We start from the raw sequence: 15,943 nt of genomic DNA on the forward strand, positions 1-15,943 counted from the left end.
TGATGGTTATCCAGTATCTGGAGAGAAGGTGTCAGCAGGATGTGTGGCTGATGGAAAAGATTTTTCTCTCCATGTGCATATCATAGGAAGTGGACTTTGCTGAGGGTGTTCCCATGTGTAATTTAGTATTCAAAATAATTCACACAAATCTAAAAATTTGCAAATAATTTGAAATCCTTCATGCTTTTGGGAAGATGTCTTTCATAATTGGCAAATTCTACACTGTTTGCAAGGAAAATGAAGCATCTGCTGCAAACCAAATCTTAAACAACACGTAAACAGGATAGGCTGTTTTTTTTTTCTTTCACTATTTAGTATTTTCATCATTCCTCCATCTTTTCCATTGTCATCTTTCACATTCTCCACATCCATTTGCTCTTCCATTACTTCTCTGTTTCTCCATAGTCACAGGGGTTTCAGCCTCAGATCTCTGCAGTTCTACCATCTAATTTATGCAGATTTTTTGATAAACTATACTGTGGAGACAGAAATCACCTCTCCTGATATGTAAACCTCCAGACTAAAAGCTGGGACTGTAAATAAAACATGAACATTTATATCTCTGTGTCTTTGAGCTTTGCTATCATGATTTGCCATTTCTTATTTTGGGTGCATAAATATCTTGTCAGCAAAAGCAATGGGAATCATATTGAATGAACCATTCAGGTTTCAGTTATCCAAGGTCTTTTAATTAATCACCACTGGCAGCGGACTAGTGTGAATATCCTACCTTCCCAATAACACTGGATTGCTGCCAATATCCTCATTTGTAACCATATTCCTTCCAGCAGTGTTTTAATGATTTAGCTTTTAAATAGAAAAAGTTCCGTTTAAAAGCGCTGTTCAGGTGGAGGGGAAGCTTTTCAATATTGAGTGGTGTGGTGATAGGCACCAAAGAATCCCATCCACGTTGTGAGGAAGTTATATTATAAGGTGTCTTTTAGGGTTTATTCTACAGAAATGTTTATGAAAAAAATTACATTCTCAGAAAATAACTCAAGCTTTCAACTTCTTTGTTTTATTCAAAAGGAACATGTCAAATGATTCTTAATTTTAAGAAGTATTTCAGGAGTAGATTATTCAAAGTTAAAATATCTTTTTAAGAAATTGAGGCTTTAACAAAGTAAAATAATTAAGGAAGGATGGTGACATTATTTTGGACTATTTTTGGTTAAACAATAGGCACATTCAAAAATTTTTTCAAGGAGGGGATGAGTCTTACTCTTGGGTTCTTGGGTTATTTGTGTAGAAATATTCATACCTGTGCATGGTATTCCCATTTTGTTCCAAGAAGTCCTTAATTGCTGATAGCAATTTTTGAGGCTGGTGAATTTGTCTGCATTAGACCTTCCACATTCCTAACAGTGCCTTGGCCAAGCCAGTGTCAGCAACAGTGAAAAACTCATCTAAATTTCCCTAGTGTAGACAAAGCCTTAGAGCCCTAACTTATATTATTGTGTAGAAAAATGTCAATTAATTGCCTTCCTTGTCATTCTGAATTCCAAATAGGTTGTGTCAGAAGTGAGAGATTATTGTTTCTGCCTTTACAACATAAAAATTATGGTTTCTTGACTAAAAACAAATACGATTACAAAGGGAGACTGTTCTCTGAAAAAAAAAATCCCTTTTTCTTTTTGCTTAAGTCATTGTAAGAGATTAAAATAATGGTAGCATATTAGAGTGTACTGCTGAGAGTCTTTAACCATCCAGAGGGTCAGAAACTGTTCTGACCCTCTGGGTATCCATTACCTAGATTTATCAAAACAAGTGTACAGATAGTGGCGTCTCATGCAGCATAACTGTTGAAATAGTCACTAGCAGGTCTCTAAAGCTGTTGCCATCTTGTGCCTTACCAGCTGCAAATATGCTGGATTAATTAACTTCTCCAAAACTTCTCTCCAAATTTTTTTCTGAAGCATGGGATTCAAGCTGAGAATAATGCAATTAGAAGAGTATCATTTAAACAACTGCAATATTAAAAACACTGGTTATTTGTATCAACCCTTCTTTCAGATACACAATACTTTATATTTGCACATTAGGAAAAGTTTGTGATGAAGCAAGCTTGAGCAAAGTTGTTAAAATTCAGCTTTAGTAAGATATTTGAATAGTTTATCTGAGTGGATAATAAGTATTTAATCCTTGCAATAAGTCATCCATGAATTCTCTTATTCTGCTCACTTATTGACCTTTACAAGCTGAAAATTTCCTCTTTGCCTCTGCCTTCATCTTTCTAAGAACAATTTTTATACTGTGGTAAAGTATGAGAGAGCTGTAATAGGGCATTGAAATTGGCCATAAAATTGGTGGTAAATAATGGGAGTAAATGGGAATTTTCATGGCACTTGTTCAAATTGCTCTACTGCAAAAAGTCAGACATTGCCATGAGGTGTCTCTTACTGTCAGTCCTCAGAGCTTATCTGAGATAATTCAGAATATCATATTATCTTTCCCTTAGCAAGAAACCTCAGAACACACACAGTGACACACCAAGAGACCCCATTAGCCAGCAATTAAGTGAAAATGAGCAGAATAGTGCCGAAAACTGTTTGTGTTAATGAAAATGTTTGTACATATAAGACTTAATGGAGCCTATATTTTCAAATTCTTATAATATTGCTGATGCTTTAATTGTGTGTTTATAATCCTCTTTATGATAGAAACAAAGAGGACACAGCAGTAGTCTGTGGGCAAATGAAGCTAAAGAGCAATTTTGAATAAACGTTGACAAAAGGAGGAAAGTTCTTCAGCTGAAACCCATAGCAAGGGAGTGGGAAGCCTGGCTGCACTGGTGGTGGCTGAGAATATTTGAAGTCCAGGAAGAGTGTTCAGTTTAACTGGTACAGAGGGCCTTTGGGAAGTCAAAATATATTGTATCCAGCATCCCCCTAAACTGGCTACCTGCAGGTATTTCTAAATAAATTTCTAAATAAAAATGTTGTTTTTCTGTAGTATCTCCAGACTGAACTTTGCCCCACAGAATGCCTGTGATTTACAGCTAAAGGGAAAGAAAGAAGGGGGCTGGAATATTGCTTGCCCAAAATTCCCTTGTATTCATCATATCAGAGAAATTTGCTGGTGCTTTTTTCCAAGGCATTTTAGTGACTGACAGGAAATCTCATCTCTCCTAGAGTCCATGAGCAGTCTCTCTCTGCTGCAGTAGGGAGGTGGTGGAGCACTCAGACGAAGCCACATCATTCTCATTTTAACAGTCCATTGACTACCGAACAGAGAAGAAAGCTTCCTAATTATTCTGCAGGCATGATAGTAAATATTTCATTTAAGTAGTCACAGCTAAACAAAACTAGAAGAGGTTTATCTGTTTCACTTGGCTTTCCTCAGTTTTGATTTACTAATGGTCTAGGTTATGATTTTTAAATTAGACTAGTGTTCATCTTCCTCAGAGGAATACAGTATGAACCAATCGGTGCGTTCATTGATCACTGCAAGATGGAAAAGCTAAAACCATCTTTTTGGAAGACATGATGGCAAGCTCTGACTTGTTTGATGAGCACAAACTGTAGGTAGCTGTCTTTATGGACTGATGAACGTGCTAATTATCCCTTTGGGTTTGCTTGAAATCTTTGCAAAGTTTCACGCTCCCTTCCATCACTCCTTGCAAGTGTGTGATGTGTGTGTCTGTGTTGGTGATTTTTGCTATTCTCCTAGATTTTTATTTCCTTTTACATATCCTTGTTACATATCACTCTTTTAAGCTGGTTCTTTTTATTTAGACATGGTGTTGAATATAAGAAGTTTTCAAGCCAAAATAAATGAAAGCCTCTTTCATATCTTGACCTAGATAAAGTTTATCAATAAGCCTACGTGTAGGTGAAAAAGCTATGTGCTTGTACAGGTTTATATACCTGTTCCAATTCAGGCCAGTATTCCTTGTGCCTGTAGAAGGGGGTCTTGCTGTCTCTGCTCTCTGACTTTGTGTCTGGTATCTTTTTTCAAGTTTCAAAATGAGGAACTGTCCTGGTTTAACCCCAAGCCCCACACAGCTGCTGAGTCACTGCCCCACCAGTGGGATTGGGGAGATAATCAGAATAATAAAAGTAGAAAGCCCATGGATTCAGATAAAGACAGTTTACTAGGGAAAGCAGAAGCTGCACACACAAGCATACCAAAACAAGGAATTAATTAATCACTTCCCATGGGCAGGCAGCTGTTCAGCCATCCTCAGGAGAGCAGGGCTCCATCAGGTGTAACAGCTACTTGGGAAGATAAACAGCATCACCCCAAATGTTCCCCCCTACCTCCTTCTTCTCCCCACTTTATGTACTGAGCATGGTGTCACATGTTCTGGAATATCCCTTTGGTCCCTTGGGGTCATTTGTCCCAGCTTGTTCCCTCCCAGTTTCCCACAAACCCCAGCCCCTCACCAGCATGGGAGTACAAAAAGCAGAAAAGGCCTTGGCTCTGTTCAAGCCCTGCTCAACAATAACAAAAATATCTCTGTATTATCAACTGTGTTTTCATCACAAATCCAAAACACGGCTTCATACCAGCAACTGTGAAGAAAATTAATTCTATCCCAGTCAAAACCAGGAACTCAGAGTATTGAGCAACTGATGAATTTGCATTTCCTAATATGAATAAATATAGAAACTCTGCACATCTCTGTCTTCCTTCCTGTACTTCCTGTACATGTATGTATATAGCTAAAGACGAGAATGATCAAATCAGTCAGTCACACACATCTTTTTGGAACTGTGGACTGTCATAGCATGCATCATAGGAATGTCTTAGTGCTTCTCACTTGTTACAGAAAGATCCAGAGCATTGGTGTGGCTTACTGTATTTATCTGCTGCTGCTGGGGATATTTTTCTTCCCATTTAAATGACTCAACAGATCATTCTTGAAAAAAGAAGCATAGTTTAAATGTCATATTCAAATTTTTCATCCTGCATTCAGGGTAACATCAGTATTCCTTTTACATTTAATGATGCCCTTACTGAGTGAATGGAAGCTGCACAACAAAATAGATGATACCTGCTTTTGCTCTTGAAATTGTTTGAACCTGACCCGGTGTTCCCTGACTGTTTAGCAGCAACCTTCTTGATTAAGATTTATTTAGTTTTATTTTAGCTCATGTTCAGGGTACCATTATTTTCTTAACTGCATGAAAAAATATTTGGATTTTCTTTTCCTATTCAATCTTGATCTTTTCTTTTATAGCTGAGTATATATAGAAATTTGTTATGGTTTAGTAGAAATATAGCAATAGAGATGTCCATGTTGGGATAGATTTTTGTTACCTTCTGGAGTTTATAGTGTTTTGTCTGGTGTATTGATTATTGGCTGCTGGTCAGCTTGTTCAAGGTCATAGAAGGGAAACAAACCTGAGTTAAAAATACCCTCAGAAAAGATGGCTTAAAGCAGCTCTTTTGAAAATTTGGTACAAACAAGTAAGTAAACAAATTGTTTAAATTATTTGAACATAATTTGTCTTTAAAAATGGTAGAAATAACCTTGACTGAGAGGAAATCAACCTGCAGTAAGTGCTACAGTAGCAGTCACATCTGCAGAGCTTCCTGTGTTTCTTTGCTGTGTGTTATCTTTCTGTAAAAGAGTCATTTTGCATTTTGCCTTCTCTGTGGGTTGCAGCATGCCATCAGAGCAGAGATGTGCAGCTTTGAACAGCAGTTAATAAAAACATTCTTTGTACTCTTCACTCTTGTCTTATATTATTTTACATTCTTTCTAGTGGTGAAGAACACTCCTACCTTCTCCCTGGCACTATAAAATTTTCCACAGAATTATTTTGTTGGAAGACACTAAACACAATTTGGCACTTCGTCATGATGATGATGGATTTAAACTGGCTTCTGTTATTTAGTTAGGTGGTGACAAATTTATCACTTGAAGGCTTGGCTTTCTCCTCCAGAACAGTTCTCTTGGTGTCTTGCCTTCTCAGTGCTTCCTTCTCTCCTGAGAGCCCCATAAAGGTGGGCAGAGTATTATTATTGTTTTATATGTGATTTTTACAGCCTGTTCAAATCTGCTGCTTGCTTCTCCCTATCTCCTGAGACCAGTCCAGGCAGAGGTGGGGAATAGGCTGGACTGTGCACTTGGGGCCAGTAGAAACTCAAGATGTTGTCATTCCTGGGTCAAGAAGGTATATTTGCATATCCATTTCTTAAAGCCTTGAAAAAGACTTCATGAGGATTTCTTGACTGCCTCTGCTTATTTAGTTAGTGTTTAATTATTTTTAACATTTTTCTAAGTTCTATCTTCTTTTTAGCAGTTTAAGCCTATTTCTTCTTGTCACATCTAGTCAATACAGAGACAACAAATTTATTTCCTCTGGAAAGCAGCCTTCTTTGTACCCTTCTGCAACAGCTCCTCTCTGTCTTCTGTTCTCTAGGCCAGTCTTTCTTCATGATTTTCACAGTTGCTAAATTCCTGCTTACTCTTGTTGCTCCAGACCTTCTTGAGATGTGGTGCCGAACCCACAGTTGGTTTTTCATCTAGAGACTTTCTGAGTGGACATCACAAGGAAAGGATTATTCTAAGTGTCTTGTCAGCTGCATTCTTGGGTTTGTACCTCAGTATGACATCCTGGGTTTGGCAGGTTTTGCTACACACAGCATCCACTGATTCAAGTTAATCTATTGACCTGTAAGGATGGCAGGATCCTTTTCTGCAGAGATCTGTCTGGTCATTGGCCCTCTGGTGTTTTGAATGGATTTGACATCTTGCTCCCAGCTGCTTTCCTGGAGGCACTGTAATTCCTTGCTGTCTCATGGCTAAATGTGTGTTCTTCAAGTGGCCATGACGCTGGTGTGGCTGTGGCTCTGTGGCTGACTGATAAAAGGAGATGCACACTTCCAAACCATTTGTGCCACCTTTCTCTCTGCACCACTTCTGGCACATGGGCAGTGTGGGTGGAATATGTTCTGGGGACTTGGGCATTGCTGGGTTCTTTCTGAGGAACACCTTTGCTCCTCCATCACCGCACAATCACAGTACAGGAACATACTCAGGGAGTTACACGTGACATTGACTGAAAAACCTTAAGGGAGAAAACCATATTTTTATTATGTAGGAGCACTGTAAGTTCCACAACTGCCCTGTCCTTTGCTGGGGACTAGAGATGTTGCGTTGCTGCTATTCCTACTGACAAAATTAGCAACAGACTTTGTGGTGTGAAATATTTTACAAAACCAGGAGTTGTTTCTCTTTGAAAACACTGGTGCCAGAGACCCTGATAGGTAATAAAGAGAAAAATGGTTAAGAGGTAAAAGAACAAAAGATAAATATTTCCCTTCCAAAAGAATGTTTTCTCAAGTTGCTTAAGAATCATTGGTGTGAAATAATTTGTCCTATTTGGAGAGAATTTTAGACATGCTAATTAATCTAAGTAGAATTTTTCCTTTAAAAGTCTGGAGGAAAAAAAAAAAGTTTAATAGGAGTAACGAAATACAGCATAGTTTTCCTTCATTCCATTTAATAGGGGCTTGCAATTTCCCTTAATCCATTTTGGTTGTTGATTATAGGTATAAAGTTTGCAGTGGGCTTATGATAAATCTGCCAAAAGCTGAACAATACAGACAATAAACTCCTTTTTTTTACAGTCCGTTTTTTACTAGCCTTGTCTTGAAAGCTTCTCTTCCAACCCTTCTATTTCTCTTTATGTCAAACTGAGCTGAAAAACGTATTTATATCCAGTCAACCAGAGTTACTGAAAAATAATTAGGATTGTTCCAAACAGAAAATATATCAGATTAAACTTCCTTTGGGAAAATGCCTCACTGCCTGCGCTGAGTAAACACACCAACATTATTAACTCATGGATCTTGTTTCCCTGTTCCTTCTGTATTTTGAAGAACAGAGAACCAGGTGCAGCTACCCACCTTATTGTTTCTTTCCAAAACAATATTTATATTCTCATCATGGATGTATTAAGGTTGTGGCTGAAATAGGTCCACAGTACACAATGCTCTGCTGTGCTGGCTCTTCTGACTTGTAGAATTGCTGTCCTGGGGGGATTTCTAAACTTTCATTCCAGCATTTCTAGATTTCAGCTCTGGCCACTGGATAAGAAAATATGTCTTGTGCAATGAAGCTGAAGAGAAATTAAATTTTTCTGAAATTAGGGTTATTTTATTTCTGTGATAGTACTTACGCAGAAAGAATTCTTCAGGGTATCTTGAACTCTTCAGTGCAGTGTGGCTCAGATGTCAGTGCTTGCAATGAAAAACTGTCACATTAGGGGATGCTCACCTCCTGCCTGCATCATTCCCAGTAGTTTTGTGATGAGTTATCTTGCAGAGTGGTGTGGGATTTTAATACAATAATCTGTACATTAGTGGGAATATGTCATGCTAGGGCTAAACCATCCTGGCCAGAAGAGGAGCCACAAATCCCAGTGCACTGAAATTCAGTAAACTTTGAAATTATGTGAACATAATATATTGAATTAGCTCACATAGCTAGTTCATTTTAAGAAGGTTTATTTCCTTCTCAGTGTTGACATCAAATCCAAGTACAACCTTGAAGGATATGCTGTAACATTGTAAAAAATTATGTAAAACTAGACTGTGAACAAGTAAGGGTTTTTTGTGGGGTGGGGAGAGGCAATCAGGTTTGGCAGGCTGGCAATCAAGGCTGGAGTATGCAGAATCTCTCAAACATGAGCTTCCAAAGGCTTTTGTAGAGTGCCAGGAGAGCTGTGCAGGGTTTCATTTCTCTTTGAGCATGCATCAAGATTAGATGTCATTGAATGTTGCTGGCTTTGTAAGATTACTGGATTAGTAGTGATTTAGGTTGTTTCACCATACATCTTATTTCCTGATCAATGTGACATGAGTTTTAAACAATTTTGGCATTCACTGGTGTTTCACAATTTATACAATTATGAGTTTCATTAATGATTTTCAGCATATTCCCTATGGCTTCTGGAACAACAGCCAGAAGTGCCTGCTCTGGAAGAACATTTTTAGTTTGAAATTGGCAATAATGCCTTTTTCCAAGCCAAAAAATTATCATCTCACTTTTTAATTGAATGCTGTCGCATACTTTTAGTGGAGAGGGGGGAAACCATGTAATTTATCTTCAGTATGGGGGAAGTAAAAGCAAGCTGTGATGCTCTTCAAGGCAAAATATGTTTTCATTAGGGTTTTCACATAGTGAAGAGCTGTAATTTGCCTTATGTGATTTTCCTCATTTTTGTGCTTTGTTTTTGTCTGTTAGCGTAAGGATCCAATCAGAGAATTGGAGTAATACTCTGATCTCTCCCCTTGCTCCCTGTCTAGGGAGTTATGCATTAGAGCCAACTGGTTGCCTAGGACAGGTGGCTCTTTTTTCAGCAAGAAAATTGTGAGGACTGTACTGAAAATGACGTAAGTGTTCTTCATGGGCATTATCTATGAAAAAAAGGTCTAAGTGTGTGTGTTCTCAGAATAGGGCTGATTGTTCTGGGCTCCTACCACCAGGAAATAGTCACTTCCCTACCTGTGCATTTTCTGCTCTTTCTGCTGCTGAGAGTTCTTTCAGGTGGATCTGCTTGACTTTGTGTGTGCAAACCCATTTATAACAGGAGAGGGAAAGCTAATCCCAACTGAATTTCAGTCACCTTTGCCTTCTGGAATATATAGAATTTCCCTTGAAGTTTTTTACAGAGTCTGCAGTCGGCACAAAACAGACCTACTGGCTCCTTTGATATTTTTAAGCCTCTGCTTCATCAATTGTGCAGGCTTTTGGTTTGTTTCCAAGTTCAGTCCAACATTCTGGTTTTGATGTAGAGACCCTGATGTTATTTTTGATCTTTTATCTTGCTTTAACTTTGTTTCCTTGTGTTTGTTCCTAGTCATAAATTTGGTTAGGACAGAAATTATTATTTTAGGGCAAAGGTTGCAGTAAGCACAAAAGGGGACTTTTAGATTCTGAGGCACCAGGATGGTCTGATAGATCAGGAGCTTCATTTCAGGAAATACTACAGTATCTTTCCTGTCTAAAGCCAAATACTGAAGTTGTGGTGATTTTAGATATGTGAGTGCTAAAAGATGTTTTGGAGTGAAGGTTTCTGGTTTCTGTTCTATGGAAGAAGGGAGAAGTTGAGAGACTTTGTGTGGATTCACAGTAGAGCAAATCTTTTAGCTCATGAACAGCAGGGAAAGAGGAAATTACATTATCCAGGGTGGTTCAGTCAATTGCTAGCTAAATTATGAAAATTTCACAGAAAAGTTTGTATTTTTGCATAAATAGTGTGAGAAGGATGAAATAATGTGCCTCTCCTTGTTCAAGGAGTTATTTCCAGATTGCTTTTATACTTTATATATATATTGTTACATATATATACTTATATGGGGGAACCTCTGCTTAAAGCTAATTTCGAAGGTGGGTCTGAGTAACTCTTTCATTTTTCTGAGGCAGATTGAAAGTGTTGGGGTTTATTCGGTATATAAATGCAATCAAGGTAAATAAGTATTTTTAAATAGAAGCAGATTCTGACTACTAAATGGAAGTCATGCTTTACTTCTTTGTTCTAAGTGTTTTATTTGGCAATTTTCAGTGCACTGAGTAGCCTTTGTTTCCATGAAAGAGAAGATTGCATGAGGTTGTCTTACGTAACCCAGTTTTTGATACCCTATTTTAATTGAGTTGCCAGCTAAATCTATGCTTTCAAGGGTTATTAATGTCTATAAGGATGACAAGAAGGCTGCACAGTTCCAAGATAATGTCATATAGTGCTGTTGAAGATGAACACATGAACAACCTCCTTTCAGAGGTAATACATCTTTTGTTGATATTATTTTTTTACTTAAAAATAGAAAGCTAAATTGAATTAATGCACTTTCTTCTCAAGTTCCCGTATATGCACATAGAAAGACAGCACCTGCACTTGGCAATTCCTTTGATTTTGCTCTCTCTTCAGTTCTGTGTATTCTTTTCTCTCTTATTCCTGCCCCTCAGAGCTCAGAAATGTTTGTATCAAGGTATTATTCCTGGGCAGGAGTTCCAAGGGTATGATGCTGCTATTGTTAATGCCGTGCTAGAAAAGAAATACCGAGCTGGGAAAGAAGCACAGTAAGGACTTGATTGAACTCCCATAGGGCTTCCATTGAAGATTCTCATTATCTTGTACAGACTTTTGTTCATCTTGTGCTGTGTTGTAGCCCTAGTGACTGCAGGGTAGAAAGTCAGCTGCTTCTCTTCAGTGCTTGGCATGTACAATCAAAAATGTGACAGTTATGCATTTGCTATTCAGAAAAAAAAAAGAAAGGAAAAAAAAGTAAAATGGAAACCTTTGCCAATTTAAAGTTTTTATGAGCAAAATAATAAGAATTCATGAAAACAAGAACAAGAGCACTTGTTTCCAGTCAGAGAAATTGAGGGAAAATCACTAAATGGGTTTTATACTAAAGAATGAAGGAGTCTTAAAACCACTTTTCATACACGTGTTAGCTTGTATGAAGCAGTAATTCCACCGGTTCTCCATCTTCATGGAGACATACAGAGCTCAGATAATCTTCTTCAATAATTTGGACACTTTATGTGCATCCTGGAGGAAGTTCTGTCTCTCCTCCTGATGAAAGCACAGCCTGAAGCTGCAGCCCGGCGAGATGACACTATCGGCATGCTCTGCAGCTGGCCAGGGAGCGGCTCTTCCTGCCGACGCTGGGCTGCGGGTGCGTTAATGATGCCTGGGCGTTAATGAGCCCCGGCCGGGCCGCGCTAATTGGGGCGCCCCGGGAGCGGCCCCGCGCCAAGGTTGGGCCGGCCGCGCCCCCTGCCGGCCGCGCCGCGGGACGGGAATGGCACCGGGAATGGCACCGGGAATGATGGCACCGGGAATGATGGCACCGGGAATGATGGCACGGGGAATGATGGCATCGGGAATGGCACCGGGAGCGGCACCGGCAGTGGCACTGGGAATGATGGCACTGGGAATGGCACCGGGAATGATGGCACCGCAAATGGCACTGGGAATGGCACCAGGAGCGGCAGCAGGAATGGCACTGGGAATGACACCAGGAATGATGGCACCATGAATGGCATCAGGAGCAGCACCGGGAATGGCACCAGGAGCAACACCGGGAATGGCACCGGGAATGATGGCACTGCAAATGGCACTGGAAATGGCATCGGGAGCAGCACCAGGAATGATGGCACCGTGAATGGCACTGGGAATGGCACCAGGAATGATGGCACCTCAAATGGCACTGGGAATGGCACCGGGAGTGGCACTGTGAATGGCACCAGAATGGCATTGGGAGCAGCACCGGGAATGCACCAGGAATGATGGCACCGTGAATGGCACTGGGAATGGCACTGAGAGTGGCACTGGGAGCCAGTACTTGCCGTGTCACGCCTGCCCAGCGCTCCTGGCTGGCATCCTGGCTGAGATTTGGTTCAAAGATCTCTGAAATGATTGGCAGTCTTCCCGGCAACTTCCAGCATACTTTAAGTCAGGCCCACAAAAGCTTGAGACTTGACAGAATTTAGGACTAGGTCTAAATGCATAAAACCCTGTTTTTTCCAAGGATTTTAAATATTTTGTTTTGGGTCAGTTGCCATATCAAGGCAAAAAATGTATATAAAGGGTATATAAATGTCTATATTATATATAGTATATATACATTATGCATATGTAATATAAATAAAGGCTATGCAAATGTATACAAAGGGTATATAACAAAAATGCATTATCAATACTAGATTGGCAAAACTGCAGTAAAATATTCTTTGTCTGTTTGGTCAGATTTCATACAATTATGTGTAGTTCTATTTTTTGACTACTGATACATATTTTCCCTCCCAGACATATATCAATAAAACCACCTCTTCTGTTTTCATTTTTCTGTTCTTCTGTGTAGTCATGTTCCAGTCACAGTTTTTGAGTCTTCAGAATATTGTAGCTTAGATGGGTGCAGTAGTCCTCCTTATTAATCAAGAGTAATTTATTTTTATGTAGCTTATTTAGAATTATGTTTTTAATACTTTTTTTCTTTCTTTCAAAATTTAGGTGGAGAACAGACCAAAGTATTATGGAAGAGAGTAAGTGTTTTTCTCTTTTAATTGTCTGTTGGGTATATCCAAAAGTTTTTACTCTAGAAGTTAAAAAAAAAAAAAAGCACAATGGAGGTCTAATAAAATATTTTATTTTATCTTTAACTGGGAGCCAAATACAGTGAAAGCCTAATAATATAGCTGTGTTACAATCCATTGTTGCTGGTCACGATCCTTGGATTGTGCTGTTGTGTGAGCCTGCATGTTTGTTTTACTTCTCTCAGGAGAGTTTTGGGCAAAAAATTTTGTCTGGGGTGTTCCTTCCTTTTATTTTAGTAGTTGTTTAAACCTGCTAGTGGTGCTGCACTGGCCTGGGAAGTGGAGAAGAAGCTTATCTCTCTCACTGCCTTTTTGTGTATGTTCCTATGCTTTCACCACCCTACCGAGTTGTGGAAATATGTGTATTCTACTGCTTGTGTAACTGCTGTCCTCCCTGCTAAAGTTACAAGGTCCAGAATACCCAAAGAGGTGTATTTTTCTTTGAAGGAAAATACCAAACCACCAGAGTGTAGTTCCTTTGGGCTCAGAACTCTTTTTTTCCAATAAATAACTAGGGAGGGGCTGTGAGATCTAGGTGAAGGGGAAATGCACAGCCACTGCAGCAGGCACCCAGCCTTGGCATTTTGCCTTTGCTGGAGTAATATGCTGAGACCCCAGCCCTTATCACTAGCTGAATTACATAGATCCCATTTTCTGTTTTTCATTCCATCCCAGACACACCATATGTGTTTAATGATCTACCACCAGAAAGCTCAAGAACCAATAGTTTTGCCCCTAATTGCTGAAGTTTCATTTTTAAATATTACCTTTGCCAATGAGGAATGCAGATCTAGCCACTAGAGTAGAACAGAGCTGAAGACAGCAGCTAGTTGAGTTACACGTCATACTTCCTGCAGCAGGACTTGTAAAACCATTGCTGCAGTCTCTTATCCTGGAACGTGCCTGGGTTTGTGGGGCAGCAGGGCTGACAGGAACTGTAAGATGCCATTTTGGTGAACCTGTCCAGGCAAGATCACCCTAGTTATTATCATTCAGAAAGGAGATTTCAGAAGTACTAAGGTAGTCTTATAAAAGCAGCTGAGTCACTACTCAGAAGTACTTGGAAAGAGAAACAGCAATTTCTAGGGAAAGAAACTGAAAAAGCCATCATTACATTTCTGTATAAACCTGTGATGTGGCTGCACTTTAGGTAGTGCACATATTTCTGTGCACTGTCCCTCTCTACCCTTTACTCCTCCATCCTTGTCTCAAAGGTTATGGGAGAAGAGAAGGGTGCTGGAAGGGGCAGCAATGCTGGAGTGAAGGGATGCAGCTCCTGCCACAGGAGGTCACCTCAGTGGTGCCCAAGAAGGGGACATGCACTGTGCCTTTTTCAAGTTCATTGCCAGAGGCAGCTGCAGAGGCCAAAAGCACCAAGACTAAAAGGGTTTACAAGTGAGATTCTCAAATACGTGAAGGGTAAGGTCACAAGTGATCAGACACAATTGTGTCTACAGCAGTGATGGATAGACAGGGATGAGAAGTGAAAGAAATATGTCACTGCTTCCTGCACCCTTTCTGTAAGCATTTCTTGTCGGCTGCTGTCAAAAGCAGGCAGTAGTTCAGGGGATCTTGTACCACATACTTTTCATGCTCTTATAAAAATGTACTAAAAATATCCATAAGAAAGCCCAGATTGCCAAGTGCTTACCACTCATGGTTAAAGAAATTTCACAGGTGCCCCAAGTATCACATCCAGATGATTTCTTAAATTGATCACAGATCCTGATCACTGCATTTTGTGGGGAATATCTTATGCTTATTATTTTTGACTAAAATTATTTATTGCCTTGAGTTTACCAGTTAAACTCATGTTTCAGTTATGTCATTTAGAGGATGTTTGTCCCCCACCTGCACAGAGAGAAAAGATTAATCAATTCACATTACCTTTACCATGAAGTCCCACTGGAAATGTCATCTAAACCTAATATTTTCAACATGTATTAGTTGTGAAAAGACAACGTAAAGAGAACGGAACAATTGCACTTACATCCAACATGTTTTTCTTCTCTTTCATTACCAAGCCAGAGGCAGTGTTAGGAATGTGCCACTTCATATGTATTGTCAGAAAAGAGAAAATGCTGAAGGCCAGTACATTTTGGTGCCTTTTTTTAGACAGCAGCAAAAATAGAAACTTCCAAAACCTCTGAAGAGATCCTCAGAGACTTATCAGCTAGCAAAATGCGCGTAGGAGTTAAGACTCAAACTGCTGTCAAGACTGAATTTGTACTTATGGAGAGATCACTGCTAAATATTGGTTTTCATAAGGTTAATTGTGCATCCTAGGCCCTCTTTCTTTCTTAAAATAGCAATGACAAAAGAATCAGAGAAGTATTGCTTTTTTCCAGCACTGAATGAGTAGCTCCTTGACATGAAGAAAACAATGTTTTTCTCAAGACTTCTCTGTACCTTCTTCTACTTTAATATATGCAGAATAGAATTTTGAATAATTGTTTCCATTTTAGTCTCTGTTTTCCTTACAAATTTGAGGAAGCAATATAATATTAAAATGAAGCAAATTGATTATCAGAAGACCTATGATTTTAATTATACTTAAATATTTATGTATATAAATACCTACCTTTAAATAACTACATATTAAAATGCAATAGTTCATTTTTTTTAAATGCCTTTTTGCCTAGTTTTCAATTCTGTTGTAAGGCCACCAGAAAGGAAACAAGGAGGAAGGGCATAGACTGGTAAAAGAGAAAAGTTGTGAAAAGACTGAGCATTTACAGAAAATAATCTTTGGGTGCAGCTGAGTTTATCCTGACTGAAAGTGCATTTCCAGTGTAATTTTTGTGTCTGTGGTGAACTTGTCCAGGCCGGGTGACCATCCTGCTCCTTGGATGCTACCCTGATGGCTTAAACCATGGCACTCAAGAG

At 39.2% G+C, this 15,943-nt stretch overlaps 1 protein-coding gene across 1 annotated transcript in view; it reads left to right on the top strand.

Moving 5' to 3' along the window:
* Positions 1–15,943, top strand: part of CHN2 (chimerin 2) — a 158,874-nt gene that overhangs the window by 75,950 nt on the left and 66,981 nt on the right. The window contains exon 4 of the mRNA XM_064413160.1: positions 12,975–13,006. Coding sequence (XP_064269230.1) covers positions 12,975–13,006 — 32 coding nt within the window. The remainder of the gene's footprint in view (positions 1–12,974; positions 13,007–15,943) is intronic.

The sequence above is a fragment of the Passer domesticus genome, chromosome 1, assembly GCF_036417665.1.
Source record: "Passer domesticus isolate bPasDom1 chromosome 1, bPasDom1.hap1, whole genome shotgun sequence".
Taxonomy (NCBI): domain Eukaryota; kingdom Metazoa; phylum Chordata; class Aves; order Passeriformes; family Passeridae; genus Passer; species Passer domesticus.